At 42.0% G+C, this 24,287-nt stretch overlaps 1 protein-coding gene across 1 annotated transcript; it reads right to left on the minus strand.

Annotated features, from left to right (window-relative positions):
* Positions 1–5: 5 nt before the first annotated feature.
* JAK1 (Janus kinase 1) lies at positions 6–23,700 on the minus strand. Its single transcript, XM_027747950.2, has 24 exons — positions 23,621–23,700; positions 22,596–22,794; positions 20,918–21,041; positions 16,441–16,591; positions 15,128–15,291; positions 14,703–15,036; positions 14,011–14,184; positions 13,450–13,607; positions 12,724–12,847; positions 11,500–11,686; positions 10,070–10,176; positions 8,804–8,950; positions 7,764–7,851; positions 7,125–7,252; positions 6,762–6,897; positions 6,216–6,367; positions 4,608–4,758; positions 3,998–4,092; positions 3,640–3,832; positions 3,292–3,416; positions 2,704–2,876; positions 2,209–2,326; positions 1,857–1,967; positions 6–1,382 (listed from the first exon to the last, which is right to left on the minus strand). Exons 1-24 carry the CDS (start codon positions 23,624–23,626, stop codon positions 1,281–1,283), a joined length of 3,447 nt encoding a protein of 1,148 aa, XP_027603751.1. The 5' UTR covers positions 23,627–23,700; the 3' UTR covers positions 6–1,280.
* Positions 23,701–24,287: the final 587 nt, after the last annotated feature.

Consider the following 24,287-nt stretch of genomic DNA (forward strand, 5'->3'; position numbering starts at 1 on the left):
GCACATGGAGAAAAAAAAAAGTTCTTTAATAATTTGTTTGTATAAAGAGTAACAAAGTGCTTACAGATTTAACTCAGCTTCCTACGTGACATACAGAAACAACAGGTAACACTGTAAAAATAAATCTGACCTCGCTGGAGCTCATAATTACAATTTGATATGTATATATTTATATATATATAAAGACATCTTCCTATTATTGCCAGAACCGAGTATCTCCTCAAAGCATTTTCAAACTGTGGTAGGAAAACATTATAGCCCAAATTTAGGGTCAGCAGAAGGTTCCAGTTAAACCACTGTTGGATGAAGCCTGAGGGGTCACAGCCAAGAGCTGCTCAGAGGGAAATGGTCCCATGGGCTCTCCTTGGGTACCTGCACATGGGTTTGGGCTGGGAGTCAAATGGTGGTTAAGGAATATGTGTCCCAGGTGTTCCCGGGGTGCTCAGGCCTCTCTTTTCCTTTAGACAGTGACCCCCAGGTTCTGCACATGGATTTGTTTCTTTCCATCCCCAAGTGTGTCATTAATCCCTTCCCTTCCTGTCCTTCACCCACAGCACGAGCTGAGGAGCAGCATCACGCAGCTTCAGTGGGCAAGGTGTGTAATGGGGAGGGGAGACAGGAAAAGCAAATCTGTTTATCCAAAAACTTCACTGAAATGCACAGCTGTACCCACCCCTCCACTCTGTCTTGGTTGGTATTTTTGAACACAACACTTTTTTTTTTAAATACATGTAAGAGCTCAGAACTGTGGCCTGGTGGGTTGAGCTGAGAATTTTAGCTTTGCATTTTTATGCCAGAGTTGGTTTTTTGTTACTAACATTTAAGTAAGTGCACATGAAGAATATTTGTCAGGCAGACTTTAAAACTGCCTCAAAACTCTGTAAAATTATTAAATGGCTGTATTGTGCCTTCTTATTTATATGCACTGGCTCAGGTTTGAGATGTGAGAGCTGGCACTGAGAACTGCAGTGGGTTTTGTCCCCACACTCAGTTCACACCATCACATCAATCAGGACAGTCCCAATTGTGGCACAACCATCATCAGATAAGGATAAAACTGCCCTGCAATAAAAGCAGCAAAGGAGCTGCAGCTCTTGTTCCTCCCAGACCTTTAAATTCATTTGATCCAACTAACATTCAAAGGAAAACTGTTGGCAAAAGAATCCTTTCCCCACATGGGCCCAGTCAGAGTACAAATTACAGTAGTTAAAAAAAATGAAGAGCCTTGGCCATACGTATTTTTGATGCACATTAAGTACTGACAGTATAAAAGAAATTAATTACATTTTACTCATAATTGTTTCAAATCCTTGGATCAAGTTGTGGAAGGTCGTGCGCTCATCGTGTTTGTATATCCAGCACTTCCTCATCAGCTGGTCCACCTGGAACAGGGACAGGGACATTTTTAAAGGAGAGGAACATCTCATTGGGTTTTCCAGTAAAGACAGAGGAGCAGATTCCCACTGCTATGAACAGAAACACCTTGGGTTTGTCAGGATCAGTAAGGACCCAAACCAGAGGGGTAAGTTGAGGTCTTAACAGCTTCACCTGCAGGAGTGCTACACACCCAGAAAGGCTGTACTGCAAAAATTAGAAGGATTCCAACTGAATTTTCACGGATACAGGTATTACAGCAAATCCTTAACCCCTCTGAAGGGACATCACCAACTTGGGAATGTTAATATCAAAAACCATCTTAAAATAATGCTTCCAAACCTTGGAAATGCCTTTTTCACAGCATAGCTGAAGGTTTTCCTACCAGAGTGGCCAGGCCTAGTTAACCATGGACCTCTAGTGTTAATTCAGTGTCCAAGGACATGGCTCTGGCTCCAGGCGCATCCGTATCCATCCCTTACCTCCTCTGGGCAGGTGGGTGGTCGTGGCAAACGCTTGTCGTCCTGCAGGACACGCACCAGCCGTGCCACCGTCATCTGGCCCTGCGTGGGGCCGATCATCTTCAGGAATTCCTGTGGGAAAAGTAAGAGTCAGCTGGGCATCCCTCAGCCAGCACGAAAAAAGAACCACAAGGGTTGTTTTCCTAAGATAAATCAGTCCAGTGGAAGGTGTCCCTACCCATGGAAGGGGGAATGATGAGCTTTAAGGTCCCTCCCAACCCAAGCCGGTCTGGGATTCTACAATTCCACCTTTTTTTTTCCAAAAATATTAAAATTATGGGATTTCAGCAGCCATTCTGTCACAAGCACTTACTGCCATGGGACTGGACTCAGAGTCACAGTAGGTGAGCAGTTCATAGAGTGTCACCCCAAAGGACCAGACATCTGAGGCAATGTAGAACTTGCTCTGCAGCAAACACTCCGGGGCATACCTGGGGATCCAAGGGACAGCATTATTAAAGCCAGCTCTGGAGGCACATTCCATGTTTGTAGAGTCCTTGTACCTTAGTTAATGTGGGATGCCAAGTAAATAGTAAAACATAGCAAATAAGGTACAATTGTTACAACTCACTGTGAAACTAAAGGAAATGAAAACCAAAACAGTGGGAAAATTAAGTGCAGGAAAAAATAAATGGCACAAGAGTACAGTCTACCAGGTGCCTTTTCCATGTTTTCATGGTGTATCTTTACTTGGGCCTGTTATAAAAACAGGAAGAACCTTGAGGATGCCCGAAGCCTGAGGGCACAGGAGCAGAGCAGGCTCTGCCCTGCGCAGCGTGGCTGCAGGAGGTGGGTTGTGGGGCAGTACCAGAACACGGGGCTGTCGCGGTCGTCCTTGACCGTGTAATATTCCTTGTCGGTCTCAATGGCCTTGGTGAGCCCGAAGTCCCCAATCTTCACCCTGTTCTCACTTTCCACAAGGACATTTCTCGCTGCCAGGTCACGGTGCACGTACTGACAGGAGCCCAAGTAGTCCATTCCCTGAGAAAAGAAAGAAAGCCTGTCATCCTTGGTCCTCCAGTATTTTAATCCCTGTTTTTCTGCACTTTGTGCTTCACATGGTCTGACCACGCTCTGCACTCACGTCTCTTCCTCCCTTTAGACCTGCACCTTGCTCCTTCCCTCTTGCCAACCCACACTCCAAGTGCTGCCCTCCCTCCTAATACTCCAAATTCTGCAGCAGAAACAACTTTTCAAAACAACTTTTAAGCAAGGGAACGTTCTAATTATTCCTCCTCTGATCTTTGTGCCAGTAGCACCCATAGCAGGGGAGAGACTGCTTTAGGATTCAGGTCCTTGGGGACAGAAAAGGAGAATGGGTTTGTTCCTGACCTCTTCCTCTCCACTCTATTAAACTGGATATTAAACTGATCCAGCAGCTCTGGTCCCAGCTCACCTTGCAGATCTGAACCGCGTATCTGAGCAGCTGCTTGAGATTGATTTTGTTCTTGTTCCGTGGGAGATACTCCTTTAGGCTCCCAGAGGGAAGAAATTCCATGATGAGCTTAATCCCGCTTCCTCCTAAAACCAGAGCATGTTTAGTTTGCACACATGTGACGCTTCTCAGGCCATGAATACCAACAGCTTTTGAACAAGCCTGCAGCACTGGTAGCTAAATCCCATTATCCATCACTCTACCAATCCAGGAGAACCCGTTCCTGGCAGGACATTTATAAAATGCTTTATTTTCAAAGGAAAACCCTTATGCTTTCAGTGTACGCTTTTAATATTCTACACAATTTACCATCTTCTGTGCAGATGCCCTTGTATTTGACGATGTTGTCATGATAGAGATTCCTCAGGATTTCTATTTCCTTCTTGAGGTCAGCAATGTGGTTCCCTCCACTCTCTGGCTTTAGGGATTTCACTGCCACTTGCTCCCCTGTGTTGTCACCTTCTGGGTCGTATCTGCAGAGTTCAACCTTGCCAAAGTGGCCCTAATTGGGAGAGAAAAGAGCATTATTGGGAACACTGTTCACTGACAGCAACACTAAAGCACTATTTTAGGTGTTTATGATCCACATCTCCTATGACACAGCACATGGCTGTGGGGACATACACATGCACACTGATCTGTGTTCTGTGTCTGACATTCCTCTTACCTCTCCCAAATCCCGGATTCTTTTCAAGAATCGTTTCTCAAAGAGAGTGGGATCGACCTCAGTAACGGGCTTCTTCTCTGACACAATATCAGGATCTAGGAGTGGAAAAACACGGTCAGAAAAAATCTGGACAGAAAAAAAAAATGGTTAGACAGATTCCTGCATGGACACCTCGGTCTCAACACCCCAAGGCATCCTTGCTCACTTCAGTCTACTGCTGTTACTGTGCCTATCCCACTATCACAATTTTCCTGCTTTCTGACAGGGAATTCCTCCATACCTACAGGCCAGTCTATCCCTTGCTGATCCTCCCTCACTTTGTGGGTTGGTTGCTGGGTCTGCTTCCAGATCAAGTTTTCTCTGGGTGTACTTCCCACCCTGTAGTAGTTACTCGGCTTCCCTGAGTATTTACTACATCTACATCTACAGACATGGTTAGTCCCTGTTGCAGGGACACAACACAGCTGTCAGCACAGCCAACAGGGAAGACAGAAGTCAGGTGTCCAGTTTAACCAAATAAATCAGCCTTGGGTTGGAATGAGATGATCCTTAAGGTCCCTCCCAACCCAAACCATTCCAGGATTCCATGATCCCTACCCCGATGCCTTACTTTGCTCCTCCAGTTTGTTGATGTCCCTCATGATGGCCCTGAAGAAGGGTCTCTGGTGGGGGTCATAGTTCATGCACTGTTTCATCAGGTCTGCCAGCTCCTTGCATGACGGCGTGGCCAGCACAAAGTGCCCCTCGTAGAACCTCTCCTTCTGTGGGCACAAACAGACACTCCTGAGTGAATTGTAGCCTCAAAACCTCAGGATTCTGAGCTGGGGGAATGCTTGGACTCAGGGATCTAAGAGGTATATTCCAACCTAAATGATTCTGTGATTCTACGTTCTGCATCAGAAGACCATTAAATCCTTAACTTGTCGTGAACTTTGCCAAGGAAATCCCCCTTTTCAGCTGGAACTCTGATCTCCTACCAGTAGAGAATTACTGTTGTGCTGCATCTGGTGTTGTTTGGAGCAACCACTTAACACACATGAAGTTTTTACACTTTTTTAAAAGATTTCACCTTTCAGAAGTTATTTTCTGCCAGGTTTGCCATGTTCCTCATGTACCAGGACAAATGGCCGAGGGGAAACGCTTGCCAAGGACACATTGGCTGCTCCTCAGGAGGTACCAGCGCCAGGGCAGGGGGAATGAAGGGTGGTTTTGTGCATTCCCAAGCTCTGTGGAGCTATCCCACATGCAGGAAGGGGGTTGGAGCCAGGGCGGGGAGTTCCTGATCCAGCCTGGGCAGTGACTCAGGCACTCGGACATTTCCTTCGCTGCCTTGCTCCATCACGTTCCCAGCACAGTAAAACTTCCAGAGGGAGAAAGCACATTTGGAACAGATGCAATGAACACAAACTGCCAGCAGAACAGCACAAGATATTTCAATTATTTAGGATTCAGAGTGAACCACAGTGGTGTCCCACAGGAGACCACCCGGAACTGGTGTCTGAAAGAAACAGGAGCTGAACTACAGAGCTGACTGGGAGAACCTCACTCAGCTTCCAGCTGGGCACAGGGGTTAGAAAAGGCTGGGAGAGCTGGGGGTGTTCATCTGGAGAAGAGAAGGCTCCAGAGAGACCTTAGAGCCCCTTCCAGTGCCTAAAGGGGCTCCAGGAGAGCTGGAGAGGGACTTGGGACAAGGGAGAATGGCTTCCCACTGCAAGAGAGCAGGGTTAGATGGGATACTGGGAAGGAATTCTTGGCTGTGATGGTGGTAAGGCCCTGGCACAGGCTGCCCAGAGAAGCTGTGGCTGCCCCACCCCTGCAAGTGTCCAAGGCCAGGTTGGATGGGGCTTGGAGCAACCTGGGCTAGTGGAAGGTGTCCCTGCCCATGGCAGGGGGTGGAACAGGATGAGCTTTGAGGTCCCTTCCAACCCCAACCAATCAGGGATTCTGTGAAAAGGACCAGTGTGAGCACATCAGAAGTTGTGTTCAATCGTTGCTGTGCTCCAACAAGGTCAGGTTGAAGCAATAATTAGCAATTTTTGATGTAAGGACAAGAATTCCTGCTGCAACCTGTGGCAATCCAGATGGGATCAGCCCCTTATCCAGTCCAGCTGAGCTGGTTTCCTGTGAGCTAAAAGAACTCAAACGAGGTTTGGAAACTGAAGTGCCAAAGGGGATGGATCTGAAATGCCAAAGCAAAGTTTGTGTAACATGGTTTTACCTCTGCCAGTGTCTTGTCTTTCAGTGGAATTTCTCCATTGTAGCAGATTTCCCACAGGGTTGTACCAAAGCTCCACTTATCTGCTGCAATGCTGAGATTTTTGGAGTCTTCAACACACTCAGGTGCAATCCAGGGAATTCGCTCAACACGTTCTTGGATAAAACACAGGATCCACATTGTGGGGTGAATATCAGGAGTGGAAAACCAGCCTTCAACTGAATTAGTCTAACAGCTGCTTAACTAAAATAAACTGAAGCTGCAGTATTTGTCCAGTTTTGGGGAAATGCTGATTCTCAAATCCCTGTTCCCAGAAGGATGTTCCTATGGCTTTTACAAGGAGCCATCCAGAAACAGATTCCTTCTGTCCTATCTCAGGAGATGTAACATGTTTTTTTAAGAGAAATTGATACTCTAAGCACCCACTGTGGAGTTCTCAGATCCATAAAAGCTGATAACTTCTATTCTAGAGCCAGTTCTGGCTGGTATAAATGATATTTCTTCCTTTCCCCTTCCCCACCACACTAGAGATCCCATTCCTGGCCATACCTTGCCTGGACAGCACCGTTATGGGTATTCCTGGGTCGCTCAGCTTTATGAAAGGACCATATTCAGTATCAATTCCCTCTCTTGCCAGAAGGATGTTTTTAGTGCACACATTCCCATGGACCAAATCCTTATCCTCCTACAGAAAAGTTGGAAAAGAACAGTGAGTGCTCCAGCATATCCAACCATGAGGGATCACTGTAATATACTCCAAAATGAAATCCAAAAAGCTTGGAAAAAACTGGAGAAAAAAAAGGAAACGAAAGTAGGGAAACATACTGTTCACACTTAAGCACTTGTATTTTCCTGGGTGGAAAATTGGGCTGCAGCAGCCCCTGGCAGTGCCTTTGCCAAGGTGCCTCTTACCAGGTAGCTCAGGGCACTTGCAAGTTGTTTGGCGACTTTGAATTTCCAAGGAGTTGTCAGGACTTCACTTTTCCGACGCATGAACAGATCCAGAGGCCCAAACTCCACAAACTCTTCAACCATGATATCTGCAAAGTCAGAGGCACCAAGTCAGTACTGCAATAACCAGTGTCTGGAGTCATTTCATGGGCCTGTCACCGTGTCCCCTCTGCTCCCAGGCCAGAGGTTATCCAATGTCTTTGTTTCACCCTCCTCAGGGTTTATTTCAGTGCCCAGACTCCACATTAAAAGCCTGAGTGGCTTCATGTAGTAAATGAACAGTAAACCCAAACAAAGCATTTCAAAGCCCACCGGGCAGAGCCTTCCCAGGGAAAAACCTCCTACCAAAAGGCTGGTTTGTATCGACACTGTCACTGTCCCTCTGGCATTCCAGCCTCAGAGGATCACCCGTATTCAAAGACAGTGTTGGAAGGGGAGACTTTTTAACAGAAAGGACTTTGCAGCTGCTTTGCTGTTCCAATTCCACTCTTGAAAACTCAAGAGGCAGAGCTGCCAAGCCCATCTCCCCTGTGCCAGGGCCAAGCTCAAAGACTGCCCTGTCCTTCCCAAACTGCTCCTGGGAATGTTTCCTGGACTCACTTTCCACATCCCGGATGCAGACGCCGTGGAGGAGCACGATGTGCTTGTGGGACACCTGCCTCATCATGCTGGCTGTCTCAAAGAAGGCCTGTGGGAAGGGGACAGAGGTCAGCACTGAACTGCTGCTCCTGGTGCCAGCATTCCAGGAGTTTAACAAATGCAGAGCATCAGGGAACAAAACCTTGTATAAAATCACTGTTTTTAGCCACATGAACAGTGGTGGGGATGTGCCATCCCACTGCCTAAAACCACGAGCTGTGCCTTCAGCATTTTCCCACTCCCAACCTCTTTTTTAAAGACTTTTCAGAGTTATCCACTGTTGGAAATGATATAACTTTCCTAATCAATTTTTTTAATTACTGCTTTAAATTAACTTTTTAATTAATTGTTTTAATTAACCGTAAACAGTGTTTTCATCATAAGCAGTGTAATTTTCCACTTTAGGCAGCACATAGCTAAAGTTTTTTTCATAGCTATTGTTAGAGTTTGATTGGAAAATCCGTGGAATTTTAATTTTGCTAAACTAACCCAGATAAGCTCCAATGAACAAAGCCTGGGGGAGCTGAAAGTTGGACACCTGGAATGCAGAATTTACAGCCCTCCAAGGATATGTTGCAGTAACCAGAAGATAAAGAAGAGACTTAACAAAGACTAACAGAGACTAACAATTCAGCATGTGCTGGAAACTCCCTATCTGGGAAAAAGATAATAAAAAGACAGAAAATGTGGACTAATTAGCAGGAGAAGTGAGAAATCAATAAGCAATAGAAGACAGAATGCTAATTAATAAAGAGAATTATGTCATTTAGAAGCAATAAACACTCATTTCTTTGTTTGCTAAAAAGGTGTAAATAGGTGAAAAGTTCTGAAAGTCTTGTGCATGTAAGTGGAGCCATTCCCTAAGTACCCAAGCCTGGAGTAAAGTCATACTAGTTCTAATTTCTAATCCTAAAAAAAAAATAGAGTTTGATTTATCCTGGTGTTTTCAGTGACAACACAAGGCCCAGTATTTGCAGGACACACAAAAAGGAACAACTTGCCAAGGAAATATCTCTGTGGCTGGGGTCCAGGACTTTGAGCAGGACTTTAATCTCTTTTTCATTTTGATATCCTTCGTTCTCATCATCCTTGAGGTTGAGCATCCCTGAGTAAATCTGTGTTCTCGTCCCTCTTCCAAGGTGTTCACCCTGAGACACAACACACCAAAAGTTTCTCAGACACGGAGCAAACAAGGGTAGTTTTAAACAAATATTTGAATCTGCACTTTACTCTGTCTCTCCAATTGATTGAGCTACATCCAGACTTAAAATTATAACAGTGAGAACCCAATGTCAGTTCAGTTATTCTGTACTTGAATGATCTCTGAGCATCCTCACCACCTAAACTCCTGGGATATTCTACCTCCAGAAACATCAAACAGGTTGCCTGTGATTTAACCTTACCAGACTAAACAAATGAATAAATAACAACTGGCCTCTTATTCACAATGAGCTGCTGTTGAGGTGATCTTTAATGTGTTTCCAAAAGTTAGAGGAAGTAATATTTCAATGGAATGCTTTGTTTGGGTAAGTAATTTCCTCCTCAGTAACAGAGGATTCCACTTGAGGGTATTTTTGCAGGAAGCCTGAATGCTGACTGTAAATATACCCATCCAAAAACAATCACCACCATTTCTATCCTGCACTCTCAGTGATGCAACTAAAAAAAACCCCAAACCTTTTTATTTAACAGAAGAAGACAATGGGATGATTGAAGAGCTCTTTTTAGAAACATTAAATCTGATTTGTGCACTCAAGCCACTGTGTGTTTGCTGAGGTTTATTCAGGTGGATCTGCATCACTGACTGTGAACAACAATCAGAAAATTTGGGGAAATTTAGAACACAAAAATCTGAATGCTCAGATTGTCCAGAGATTTTGAATACTTCACCTTTTTTACTGCGGGACGTTGTCTTAAACCTCAAGTTGCCCATTTCTCTGATAAGTCAGACTTTAAAAAAATACAGTCACATTTAGCAACAAAACAGCTCTTAAAACTTTCGTGAAATGACCTTAGAAACACCTCTTTTACATTAGAAAACTGCTCAAATATCAAGTTGATTTCTAGTGAAAGGCATCTTTTTTTTCACACGAGGACATACAAACATTTGGATTCTGCAATCAGAGGATTTAATAAAGATTCCAGTGAAGTTTTGCTGAGGAGAAATAGGAGTGGCAGAACCAACCACGATGGGGTGACTTTGTGTCACGTGACTGGGACCAGTGGCTGCCACAATCTGGGATTCCAGGAGCAGCCCAGGCACCCACCTGCAGGATTTCTTCCTTGCGGATCCAATGGAAACTCAGCTGCCCCATGGAATAAGCAGGCTGCCATTCCTGTGCCTTCTTGGTTGCAACCAGCAGGTTGGAGATTTCTGGAGGGAAAAAAGAAACTTTGACCTGACTTCTGCTCATCATTCAATAGAGAATTCACTAAAGCACAGCTACATATTTATAGTATAAACACAGTGTTAATATTTGCAATATTGGGGCTGAAAAAAGCAACTGAATAGTGTTTTCTGCACAAAGAAAGACTGAGAGAGGTAAAATCTCTGCTGTCCATGAAGTAAAATATCCCCCACACTCCCTCCTGCCAACAGGTACATCTCCTTTCCAGTGTGTAAGGAGTAGCTGGAGTCTCCTCTCTTTACCCTCATCGAAATTCCTTGTGCTCTGAGAAACGCTCACAGTCTGTTCCCGGAGCACTGGAATTAAACTGGGGAATGGGAAGTGAACAGAAGGAAAAGGCTCAAAAACCCAGTGCTTCCTCCCCACTGCTTCTGGTCAGGGTAGATGCAGAAATTTTGCACATGAATTTTGACCTCCAGGCATTATTTATTATGAGACGATGGATTTGGATGTGTGTTTGCATCCAGCCTTCCCACTGCTGGAAGCAGAGTATGGGTGCTGGGGTTAAACCATCACCTGGCACTTTGAAACCATCAATAATAACCACACACTGCAAAAGCTGCTTTATTTCTGCATCCCCTAAGCTTCTTAGTGAATAACCAATTAAATATATTCAAAAAGAAGGGAAAAAAAAAACAGGGAAGAGAGAAAAAAGGAACAGCACTAAATCCTGCTGTACTTAATGTCAATGAAAAGTTGAAGTGGGCACTCAACTCCCTGACCCATTTTATTACATATTATTCCAAACACAGTCATCAAAATGTAACCAAAATGTCAAATGTCAAAATGTACAATTTCCCCCTGCTCCAGATAATTCTCCATGTTCTTCATGTGCTCAGTGTCTCTGCAAACCCCTCAGAACATCAGGTATTACCGTGGCTCAGTTCTTCCCCTGGTTCTAACAGGAAACCATTATCTGATCAACACAATCACACCACTGTGTTTCCTCTTTCACACAAAATTCAGCTGCAAGACACTGGTAGTTCAGAGCAAACAGCTTCAGTAAGTGTTGGCATCAAGAGTTCAACAAGTGCACAATTGTCCCAGCCCCTAAAATGTGGCCTCACAGATGATTTCCTGCCACAAGGCTGTTCTTGCCATCACTTGCAGACCAAAAGCTGCTTCATGAAGATGAATTGAGTGAACAGCAGCTCATAATGAGAGCAAACAGCTCCAAACTAAGGGTTACAACCCTCCTTTGCCACAGCACAAACTGAACACACTAAGAATCCCTCCTGTTCCTGGAGGTTATTTTCTTGCAACAAAAAAATTCTTGAAGGCCAGGTTACCTCTTGGTCTGGGTTGGCAGCACCTCTTCAGTGTAAAGCTGATGTTGTCTGTCCGAAGGATTTGTCCTTTCAGGTGATCCATCAGCTCTTTTAAGGATGCAAAAGACTTGTTTGAGCCGTGGAGGAAGTACCCGCCTTTCTTCACCTCAATCTGGAAGTTCTTGTACTGCCCTGAGTTATTTATCACCTGGGATTAGTGAGAAAAAGGGAAAAAAAGAAAGCAAATATGTTTGTAAAGGCATAAAAGCTTCCCAAAACCTTTGCAATCACAAGTAGGAGCAGTTAATCACTTGCTCCTAAGGCAGGGTCCTCTAATCAAAGTGCAACAAAGCAGGACAAGACCTAAAATTCCAGTAATCTTCCAGTCCCAGGAAGGCTCATAACAACAGAGCAGAGCAGCAAGCCCCTCACAAACCCAAATTATAGCTTTGGTGTTTTAGAGCCCAAGAATATGCAGAAGTTCTGCCTCTTTTGGAGGAACTTTCTCTTCACTTGGTCAAGAATTGCAGAACCTGGACCACAGTTTCAAAATCTCAACTTAAAAATAGCAGAAGTCCCTTTCACAACCCACATTGTTCAACCACTGAAACAAGATTTCAGGCTGTTTTTGAGACCTTCCAGTTTCATTCAAAGGTGGTGAGGAAGAAAAAAACTTAACTTTTGGACTAGCCCATCTCAAGACTTTTCAAGGTCTCCCCCCTACACCTGCTCCCTCACCTCTCCCCTCCCAAAGCTTCACAATGAGCCTGAATGTTTTCCAAGACAAAATTCCTTTCCTGTCTCACAGCCTCACTGCCCTGTCTGTTGGAAGGCAGTGCTGATCAGCTGGTTTTTTTGCAAATATCATCAGAAGATGAACCCACTATCAAATATCCCTTCTTGACCTCAATTAACATTTTTCCCTAAGAGCTTATGAGCATTTTTACAATTATTATTCTTGTGTGAACACTCTAAATATTCTCCCAAAATACTGAGTCAGGCTCCCAGCTGAGGCCAGTGTGGGAACAGAAATAAATCCATATAATTAAGTCCATGTTCAAGAAGGTTCTCAAGGGAATTGGAACCATTCAAGGTAAGTTGCAGTGACAAATTCTCTATGTCATTCTCACACCATATGAGTTTTAAATGCTTAATTTCCATCATGTTTTATTGCTAAAAGTGGAGATGTTCTGGAGTCTTCAGCTCATTATCAGATTCCTGCTGGGAATGCCACATCTGACCTACCTCTGAGCCTTCCAAACAAGTCACTGTCATGAGGATGTGGTTGAAGTTCGTGCAGCTCCATCTCAACACGTACGTTCCCACCTCATTCCCTTCCTGGCGCAGTTTGTTGATGGCATATTCCGTGCTGGAAGGGAATGTTCCATGAGGAAAACCAACAAACGAGCATCCAAAATATATTATTATTATTGTTATTGTTATTATTACAGAATCAAACCAGTTAGAAAAGACCTCTGAGCTGCACAGAGCAAGGAAGGAAAGATTTATCAAGGGGAAATTCTGCAACCAACATATGGTGCATATGGTTTTCTACATCTTGTATCTTAAACATAAAAGGAAAAGCCAAAAGGTCGGTAGAAGGGAAGACAATTCTTTTAGGTATTTAAAAAACCCAAGGCTTTGTTCATCCTTCCTTCCAAGGACTGCCAGGGTCAGTGTAGACACACTTCAGTTGTACCTAAAATATTCCCATCTGTTCATAGCCACTGGTGAAATAAGTCACAAAATATGCCCTTGGTGAGGAAAATTTGGTTTTATAGATGAATAAATTTCTGTGGAGAGAAAGAGTGAATTTTTTCCATATAATCCTTAACAAAACCAAGTTGCTCTACAACCTTCTGGTAATGACCAACCATCCAAATACCAGATTTCCTCCATGGATTCCCTATGCAGCAGCATTAGAGGACTAATTATCCAAGTGGAAAAATAAAAGTGGCACATTTTACTGACCAGATGGGCCCATGGCAGCCGTTTTTGATGTTGTGCTCAATGAGTGGAGGAGCCACATCTGTGCACAGGTAGTGGTGGGCGTCTGCTGTGAGCCTGAAGTAGCCGTCGATGAGGGACGTGAAGGACAGGGCCTCGTCGTGGGAGGACAGCTTCAGTTCCTACAACACGGAGATATCCTTGGAAAGAATCCTTACAGTTCTCTTAAAGCATTGCAGGAATGTTTAACAGCCAGATTTTTGGCTAAAAATTGTTCTATTCAAGGAGCCAACACTGATCATTCTCTATCCTCCCTACTTGTTACAGCCTGGAAACTTCCATTCTCCAGCATCCCAAGTTCTCCTCTAATCCACAAGATCTGGAAGGGAAACTCTTGTGCCAGTGTAGAGAAACAACTGCATTCACCAACTTCTCATGGGCACTTTTGCATCTGTCCAGTGTTAAGGGCAACATATTTCAGTGTCATTTACACTAAAAATGTTCCTCAAGGATGTGTTCACCTGCTGCCCAACCACCCCTATGGCTCCCCATGGAAGGGAAACCCATCCCCGGTTTGGTTCTTACCATCCTTTTGTTGTCCTGTTTGTTGATGCTGACTGTAGACTCCTTAATGACAATGTGGGTGATTTCAGGAAAATAGGAAAAATTGTTCCATGACTCCCGAAGTTTGTGTTTTTCTTCATCCTTTTTGGTTTTGCCATCGGACTTTTTCTTCTTCTCTTTCTCTGTCTGTACAGACTACAAATACATTTTGGATAAAAGTATAATAAGAAGAGTGGGTTTTTTCATTGTTTTTTGTTTTTACTCTAAAACAAAACTTCATTACAAATTCATTACATAATTATATAATAATTTATAATATATGGAATATAATATAGAATATAATCCATTCAAATATATCTAATAAAGCTATTTAATTTTTTAATGCTTTTTGAGTTGTGTCTGGTCTGGTAGATAAAGTAGAGTCTTTAATTTTCCTGGTAAACAGGTTGCCCACCAAGGTTGTTCAGGGTCCATCCTTGGAATTTTTCAACACTTGGATGGATAAAGCCCTGAGCAAAGGTCTGATCTCAAAGCTAACCCTCAACAGAGGGTTAGACTGGACACTTCCTGAGGTTCTCCCAACCTGTATAATCCTGTAATCTTACAGAAGTCCTTTCAATAAAAAGTTGATCTGCAGTGTCTGAAGATAATTTTTAACAGCTGTTATACCCCCAAAAGAATCCTCTAATTCCCAGTTATCACGGGGTACTTACACTTGGCTTGAGCCTCCACTGAATTCCATTGTTTCCTGTTACCATGACTTCATACTTCTCATTGTCTCCACAATTAAATCTATTTATTTCATTCTCAGAAGAAATCAGCAAAAATGAAGTCTCAAAAATCTCTGCTCCGTAATGTTTAGTCAAGGTCTCCATTGTGGATAAATATTTCACTTTCAGGTCCCGTGGGGACACGCTGCTGTCACAAATGGTTTTGTTGTTAAACTCTTTAAGGAAATGCTTGAAAACATTATTTATCCGAATCCTGGTTAAGAAATTCCTCTGTCTGATGGTCTTGTTCAAACTTTCAGGAATATACTGCTTGTAACTAGAAGGAAAAACAATACTAGGAGTTAAAACCCCTCCTGGAAGAGAAAAACAGCAGCACCAACAGTAACAAAGAATTTATCCAAGCTCACCTGATATCCTTGGGAAGCTCTGGAAGCTTCACTTTTTTGTTGATGGCATAGTGGGAGATTGCCAGGACAGCCATGCCCAGACATTCATTCTCAATTTCATGAACCTCTTGTTCATTTCTGGGGTCCCGGATCGGTGCCAGGCCTTTCACTAAGTCATACTGACCCTGAATAGGAACAAAAAGAGCAAGTTTCCAGCTTTGCTATTTGCCACTTTGTCCATGAGCCAGCAAAAGGTCACAGATCTCCCTGAGCAACAAGAGCCTCCCAAGACTCAAACCCATCCCCTTTGCTTATACATCAGCCCACCAAAAATCCCCTTTTTTTTTCAATTAACCAAAGAAATCACCACCTCTGTCCTCTTCCAGCACCTTCAACATTTGCTTTCTTGTCTCCAGTAACTACTTTGTGTCTCTGCTTTATCACTGCCCCTCCCTATCCAAGGTCTCCATGGACCTCATGGGCTCATCTCTAAGCCACATAAAAGCCAAGCCTGCAAAGTCTGTGCTCTGCTTTGCTCTGGGACAGCCTGAAATGTATTCGGTTACCAAAGAGCAAAGACATTTCTGTTGCCTTATTGCTTTAGTGTTCCTCTGGTATTTTCTTTCATTGTGGTTTCACAACTACATAACAAGGATTCACTGGAGCAGCTTCATGTTGTCCCTTTTTTTGAAGGATAAGATCAGGTTTCAGAGTCTGAAAATTCTGCAGTAACTACACTCAGAATTAACAGTACATGAGTTATGCACATCAGTGCATTCAATTTACTTATTTCACAAGCCTCCATCAACTTGAATCTTCCCATTTTTTTGTGAAACCAGTTTTTGGTTTGCAAAACCACTTGGGACAAGAGAAGTAAAACTGCACATAATCAGGCAGTGGGACAGTGGGATTATCAGTCAATTTTTATCTATGTTTTAACACCCCACAAGAAAAAAGACTCATTAAAAGGACACAGTACTGCCAGATGTATTTTAGCTTTATGATTTAATGCTGCTGGCTGTTCCTCTATAGGACTATAAGTATTAAAGTTACATGTAAATGTTTCACAAAAGGTAACTGAATTTATGTCCAAAATTACTTACTATTAAAAGAAAGTACCTATAAAAATATAGACATTTTTTTCATACATTCTGCCTATCAATGGATTGTTCTTCATGCAGCAAATTCTCTTCTCCCCACCACACAGAAGCACAGAAAACTCTTATCAACACTAACAGGTACATTATATGTATTTTAAAAGTTTGAAAATAGGTCTTTCAAGCAGTCCCACAGTTTTTGTACAATGTCAGAGATACCTGCAAGTGACCCCTTACCTGTGCAAAGATGTATTCCAGGGAGAATCCATCAAGAATTGGGGTTCCTTCTGGTGCCAGCTTCTTCTCGTAGGCCTTTGCCTTCCTTGGGCAATGTCTCCACACCGAGGGCTCACTCTCACTGGTCCCGTGCCAGTTGGTGAAGTAGTATCTGGCAAGAAAAGAGAAATAAACTTTGCAAACTCCTGGGGAAGCCCTTCTTTTACACTAGATACAGATTTTGAACTTTGAAAAGAAAATCAGTTAAAAGGCAAAATCTGTCAATCTTCTGTTTAAATGTTACCTTAAGTGCTCCAGAGGAACTGGGGAGAAATGATCATATATATATATAATTATTATTATTATTATTATTATTATAGGGATGGAGCACCTCTCCTATGAGAAAAGGCTGAGAAAATTAGGATTGTTCAGTCTGGAAAAATGAAGGCTTTGAGGTGACCTAATTGTGGCCTCCCAGTGACTAAAGGGGTTCCAAGAGAGCTGGAGAGGGACTTTGGACAAGGGCTTGGAGGGACAGGATAAGGAAGGACAACCCTTCCCACTTCAAGAGGGCAGGGTTAGGTGGGATATTGGGAAGGAATTCTTGGCTGTGAGGGTGGTGAGGCCCTGGCACAGGCTGCCCAGAGAAGCTGTGGCTGCCCCATCCCTGGGAGTGTCCAAGGCCAGGTGGGAGCAACTTGGTTTAGTGGAAGGTGTCCCTGCCCATGGTAGGGGATGGGACTGGATGGGCTTTGAAGTCCCTCTCAACCCAAACCACTCCATGATTGAGACAGACAGCAAGACAGGCAGATAGATAGACAAATAGATATAAAATGCTTTCATACAAAGGGAGGCCTGAAATCAATGTTTACAAATAGGAGAAGTCACATGCAAACATGTTTTAAAATATGTGACTGTATTTTAGTGACTTGTGTCTGACCAGAATTGGAGTTCATGGATAAAGCTCCAGTTCTGGAGTGGTCAAGGTTGGTGTGTATCAGCCTCAGTGCAGTGTCAGGATCTTAAAAGCAGAAACACGATTAGTACTTTTCGTTAAGCACTTGTTAGGGAGAAATACCAACACACAGTTGTGCCAAAAAACTCCTGACAAGGACTTTAAAAGCCTTCAGAACTCCTTTGATTGAAGCCTGAAAAGCAGAGCAAAGCAAATCCTTCTGCCTCCAGGAAATAACTTTGTTTCCGTATCTCCTGTGTAAGATGAGTGATAATTAATAACTCCAATGCTTTTGTTATTTCCTGAAAATAATTATGGGCATGGTATTGTGTATTGTTTGTAACTGAGAGGAGGATTTGATCCTTTTCCTATTAAACTGCACTGATTGAGACAACTCTTACAAGTTACAAAAACAATTAGAGCCCCATTGTTTGAGGAACTGTATAAAGGAGAATCTCTTCCTTGAGGAGACCAATGGATTTGCGGTGAGGGAGGGAGAGACTACTGCTATTCCACTTCCAGAAACAGGAACAGGAGCACAAGTTTTCCAATTCTCAAGTCCTGGAAACGAGCTGGAAAGGAGACTGTGTGCTCCTGAATTTCAGGAGCAGGGCTCAGCCCTCCTTTAGAGCATTTTAGTCCAGGGCACGGGTGAAAGCCTGGAAGAGGGATTTTGGGACTCAGTCCAGGAGGGTCACCCCTGGAAAGGTGCAGCTTTGCACCTGGCCAAGGAGTGGTGGAAATGCTGGAAGAGGGACCTGCTGTTCTCTCTCACCTACAGCAGCTCTGATAGTCCTTCTTCCAAGAGTTTCCAGAAACATGGAGTGGTTTGGGGTGGAAGGGACCTCAAAAGTTCATCTCATTCTAACTACTCTGCTACCTTCCACTAGAAAGGAATTAGATCCCTTCTCCACACCAAGAAACACCATCCAGCTATGGAACAGTTAAACTCCTCCTCCATCAGCTCTGTGCTGATTAAAGCAGGATATTACAAAATACTGTAGTTTCTCATGCTGTAGCTTTTTTTTTCTTTTTAATTCGAGGCAAGTGTAAAAAATACAGGCAAGTTACAAAGTATAAAGCAAGTCCTTTTAAAATATTATCAGAAGTGTAGCAGTGTAGCAGCAGCTGACACTGATTTGAGGAGGATGGGAAGTTCACACCATCAGAAAACAATAAGCTTTCAGCAGCGTGGGAAAATCAAACATCTAAAAGCATTTCAAACGAGTCACAAACATTCATTTTAGAGATATAATTTCAATAGGACAAGACTAGAGCAAATTTATCAATGTACTGAAATTACAGAAATGAGGCTGCCAATTTAGTTTCTAAATTATTCTATACATTTAATACACTGCACTGTTAAATAAGCCCACATCATTTTTCTTTTTCAGAGGAATTCTGCCTCTGGCAGAGCTTAGAACAAACAAGATTCATTTAGAGAACAGTTTCACAACCCTATTGCTCACAATCTTGCAGCACTGCCCTGCTCTCAGTTCAGATGCCCAAGCCAAGACACACAATAAATGAGAAAAGAAAGAAAGGAAAACACCACTTCACCACTGCACTACAGTGTTTATTCCTGAGGAGATAAGAATCTTTAGATTTTGGTGCTTAACTCTTTCTTAAATGCATATGAAATGATGTAAAATACATATTTTTGGCCCACATTTTGCCAGTTTTCACACATGGAGTACAAGGGACAAAAGAGATTTCCCTGCCAAACTTTAAATCCCAACTGCAAAGCTTAAAAAAATAAACCACCAGAACTTTTAATTATAAAAACCAAAGTATTTTCCACAGCTTCATCCTACAAAATGGTACAACAGAAAATTTTCCAGAAAATTATAAAATGGTACAGCAAAAACCTGTCAAAAAAAATAAAGCTCAGTATAGACTAATTTTGTCCATGTACCCATAATTATTTTCAGGGAATAACAAAAGAACTGGTGTTATTAATTATCACTCATCTTTGGGTTATGAATAGCCAAAGAAGATTTACAAGAGGGAGCTGTTTAAGCAGTTTTAAGAAAGGTGGTGTTACCTGCTCTCATCGCTCACCCACAGCTGGAACATATCAATACCAAACACCACCAAACACAGCAAAACCCGGTTTTTAAGCCAGAATTACAAAGTGCATCACACTTCTCATGAGTGGATTAAATCCCCACAACTACACTTTTAAAACAACACCTTTTTTACTGAGAAAAACAAGGAGTTTCAGGGGAAAAAACTCCAGGTTACATTACACCAGAAATGTTGTATTATTCAGTCTATTGTTAAAGTGAGTGATCTCAAAGCAAGAAAGGGCTCTCAATGCTCTCTAAGAGGCCATTAGAGTCCTCAGAACCTCATTTAGAGTCACTCAATTCCATTATTGTGTGGTGTTTATCTGCCCAACTTAATCAGAGCTGTTTAAATCTGAGATTAGCCAAGGTTAAGTCATTAATAGCACTAATAGACTGTGCTAGAGAAAAAAGAAAAGACTACGGTGTCCTCTTCCTCTTCCAGAAATAAGGACTGGGATTATGATTATTTGAAAAGCAAAGACCTTTGATGACTGTCAGTAATTTTTCCTTGGAGCAGTTCATCCAACAATAACAATTCCAGTCTGGCAGAGATCAAATGGAAACACCTACAGTCCAAGGATCAGCAAAGCCTCCAGTTTGTCTCTCCCTGTATCCCAAACTGACCCTGGGTGTGAGGATTACATTTTAAGGCACAGAGGGAATATTATTGAAAAGTTTATTTTCTTACAGTTGTGTCTTGAAGAATTGACAAAAATTATCTGTTGACTTGCTTTAGGAAAATGGGTAAAGTTTCTAAATTAATTATTCCTGTAAGCAAAGTTTATTTTATATATTTTTCTCTATGTTATACACTCAAAGCTCAAATTGATGCAAGAGGAAAAGTCAGAATAAAACCAATATTTTTATTATTTTTAAATGTAAAAAAGGAAGCATAATGTGCTAGTAAATAAATAATAATAAAAATTAATAATAATATAAATAACATAATACAAAAATAATAGATTGTGATTATATAATATATAAACACATGTATATCACTATATATAAGATATAATATAGATTATATACAAATATTAGTGAGTAATAGTAAATATAAATAGTAAATCGATATAGCAAAATAAGTAAACATTAGTAAAATTCCCATCTCCTTCACCAGGAATACTGTTCACTTGGAGCACTTCAAATGGAAACCAAAACATGAAAACACTGACATAAAAACCCTGATGTTTTTGAGCCAATTTTTCAATTTAGCTTTTAGCTTGTTCACTCCCAGCTTTGTGAATACGAGTTCTTGTCGTTTTTCAACTCCTGGGCCTTTTTTCAAGGTTAGACAGCAAAGATGAAAAGAAATCAGGAGATATTTTAACCTTCTGCTGGTCACCTCTTATCTAAGCTGTGCAAAACAAGCGGCTGCTTTTGGTTTTGCTTTCCTGCTCCTTCAGGGAGCTCACCAATAAGAGTTTGGAGCATTTAAATGTGGTTGAGGATCATTTTTCAGGTGGTTTTCTCTTACCTCATGCGATAGTGGAGCCTGTAGGATGTTTTCTCATCGATTTTAAAGACCTGGTTTGGTGCATACCAGAGCCTTTTGTTCTCATCATACAGTGCAAAGAGGTTGTGGCACAGAGGAGACACAGCTGGCACAGAAAAATACACAAATGGGTGAATCACAAGGCCACAATGCACACACACACCCAAAATCCAAATGCAGAAAGCAAATATTTCCGGTCGAAAAGAAACTGAGACTGGTATATTAGAATATTCTAATATATTAGAAAGTTAAGGTTGAAGCAGAACCTGCACATTGGTTCAATTCTTCTGTTTTATTGTGTATTAAACAGCTACTTCCAATATCAAATTGATTCTGAAATTCTGATTTTGCCCTGAATTTGAGAGGAAATTATTTTTCCCACATCACAGAAATAGATATTTTAACAAAACCACTCAGCAATAGCCCCACTTTGTTTTATGAATGAATTTTGCCCCCATAGTTCAGAGAGGTTTTAGCAAACAAGCAGAATGTGCCATTGTCACATTCTTTGCTCACTCAACAGAGGGATTTCCACAAAGAACAGACTTTGACTTGTATGTCCAGGCTGACCTGCTTTAACCTTTGCATTTACATCATCCCAGAGAAAAACAGGCTGTGGAGTGTTTACAGGTCTGTTTGAATTCCTTGCTCCTGTTTCCTGCAGCATCCACTGAAACTATTTCCACTGTGAACTGGGGAGAAGAGAAGCCAAGGAAATAAAATCTGAGCCTAATTTCAAAGTTCACAGAAGGTGAGGTTGGGCAGCCACTGACTTGTGCAGGTAACAAGCAGGATACAGGTGCCATCATAACATTCCAGTTGGGATTTCAGCAGGGACCAGCATCACAGCCCTGCTCAAATGGGCAAGAATTTGTACTTCACTGCTGTGTGCAGTGGTATTAGTGAAAAACAAGAGAAGGTAGAAAGAATTCCTTTAAGAAAAGGTCATTTTAAGTAACTTCTATAAAGTTTTTAAACTTCTGGCAGAAATTACTGGGAGCAGCTGCACAGTACATGGGCTCCTCCATGCTGACAGAAATAGGTGGGTGGTTAAATACCCTTAACTTCAATTAAAACTATTAAAAAACCCACATCAGTACTTATTTGATGAGGTTTGTCCTGCAGATTCCACTCATTCTCGCCTTTCCAATGAAAGAGCAGCAATTAGGCAAATGAACTGAAGGGTATTCAATGTTCCAAGAATCCAGGTGACTTGGGAAAAGAAATCATTTTAAAGCTGCAGGAAAACTCCTGCCCAGTTCACCTGTTTACACAGCCAGATTCACCACTCCCATGTTAGCTGAATAACATTTAGTGTTCCATGGGGACACAAAACTGGCTTCAGGGCAGGAATTAACCTCAGAATTGTAAATATAGAAGTACAGTGGGTTGTGAGATAAACATAGATTTAATCCACTATTTCCTGGAGAATTACATATATTTTTGAGTATTTTGCTGAGTCACAGACCAGAGTGACACAACACAGGAGAGATCCTGTTTAAGAACTGACCAAACAGCCCCTCGGCAAAAGTTTTCATCCTAGGCCACAAAAAATGCACGCTGCTTGTACAAACACTGACTCAAATGCAGAGGATGCATCACTTTCGATACTGGGAATAAAATCATATCAAATCAAATCAAATGAAATCCAGGTACTCACAACACCTCTGGGCAGCTTCAATGCACAGCTCCTCCGAGGTGAACTCCCCACTGGTGTAACAAATGGGGTCTTTATCTTGCAGGTAGAAGAGGATTTCTAAGCCCTGATGCTGAACTTCCAGGTTTACTTCACTCTTCTTTGTGCTCCTCATCTTTGCACAGAAAGCCATGGCTTTGCAATCTTCTTTTACGTTTAGATACTGAAAGCAGAGGAAAAATAGTTAAGGAAAGGGTGAAGGAGAGTTTGAATGTTTATCAGAACACAAATCCATCACTTAGTGAGGCCACTTCTTACTCTGATGGGCCAGGCACCACACTTCTCAAAATCTTCACATTGGGAACCTGATTATTCCAAACCAATGAGATGAAAAGTGAAAAATCAAATGTCACTGATTATTCTGTTTCTGGGAACTCTGCTCCAAATAATTCCCTTCTCTTCTGGTGGTTCCACAACTGTTTTAGAAGGTTTCTTTCTTACCGTAAAGCACAAATAACTTTCACATCCTTAGGCACCTAATTGGCTAAAAAACAGCACTTGAGACTGGATAATATAAACAGTTCAATTTATGTTTCCTTTTTTAAAAAGTCAGCTTCTATTTTTACAGTCCCCTTAACAGCTAAATATTTCTCATTGTTTTGTCCCCTTTCACCCTTTGTGTTTTAAACTCCTGATACTTAATGAGTCATGGTGAAATAAGCTTTATTGCAGAGTTATTTTTTATTACTACTTCTCTCTCTCTCCAGAATGAAAAAGTATCACTAAGTAGACTTAAAGCAAAAGCTTTTAGACTGCCAAGAATGCATAAGAAGACATCTCTGACACAAAAGAAAATGCATTTTGCATTTTATATCTAGTGCCTAAATAGAAAGAGCCAAAAGGAAACAGATGATTTGGGGTCTGTGTTCCATGTTTTACTAAGTATTAGCTCAATTAACAACAAAAGCCCAAACCACCAATTCTACAGTTTATGAAATTAATCCTCCCACTGAAAAACAAACAAAACCCAAACATCAAAACCAACACACCTGCATTTATGTGACTGTGGGATCCTCCACACAACTGAAATGGACTGTCTGCACCTCTCCAGGAGCAACTTGACTCCAACTGAAAAAAAAAGGGAACAATTAAAATTGTCAGGAACAGCTTTGTACAGTTTGAGGCACAAATTAAATGATCAGGTTGATAAAATGCCCTATGCAATCCAAGGGATCTTTACATTATTATGATTGAGATCTGGATCTAGTCTCAACCAAAGGCAGTCACAACAAGAATACACTGATTTCTTTTCACTCTTTGCGGGCACTGGCTGAGTTACAAACAAAAACCACATGGAAAGCCTTGGTTATCCATTGGCTTTTTTCCATATTTTCAGTTTGAGGTCACACTCATTGCAACCATCAGCTGGGACACCACAGGAACATTCTCCTCTCTGCTTTACCTCCTTCATGGCTTCCGAAGTCACTCCATTCTTCACATTTTCACCTACATATTGCTAATGCAGGTCTTTCCTAGTGTCTATTGTTTCTTCCCCTTCCAGATTATCACTTAAATAATGTGTTTGAAATAAGCCTGACAGTACTGCTGGTTTGGTATCACTCCTGTGAGGCTGAAAGATTCCTCCATTTCTAGTCTCCATTCCCCCTTTTCTCCTTCTCCCCTATCTCTGCCAAAATGTACTTAAAACTAAATGTG

The sequence above is a fragment of the Pipra filicauda genome, unplaced genomic scaffold (genome assembly GCF_003945595.2).
Source record: "Pipra filicauda isolate LSUMZ 115617 unplaced genomic scaffold, ASM394559v2 scaffold539_size335297_pilon, whole genome shotgun sequence".
Taxonomy (NCBI): domain Eukaryota; kingdom Metazoa; phylum Chordata; class Aves; order Passeriformes; family Pipridae; genus Pipra; species Pipra filicauda.

Coding starts and splice junctions, on each gene's coding strand:
- JAK1 (XM_027747950.2), bottom strand. Junction 7,253..7,763: donor CTGCATCCGGGATGTGGAAA/GTGAGTCCAGGA, acceptor CTGACTTTGCAG/ATATCATGGTTGAAGAGTTT. Junction 1,968..2,208: donor CTGAGTCCAGTCCCATGGCA/GTAAGTGCTTGT, acceptor CTTTTCCCACAG/GAATTCCTGAAGATGATCGG.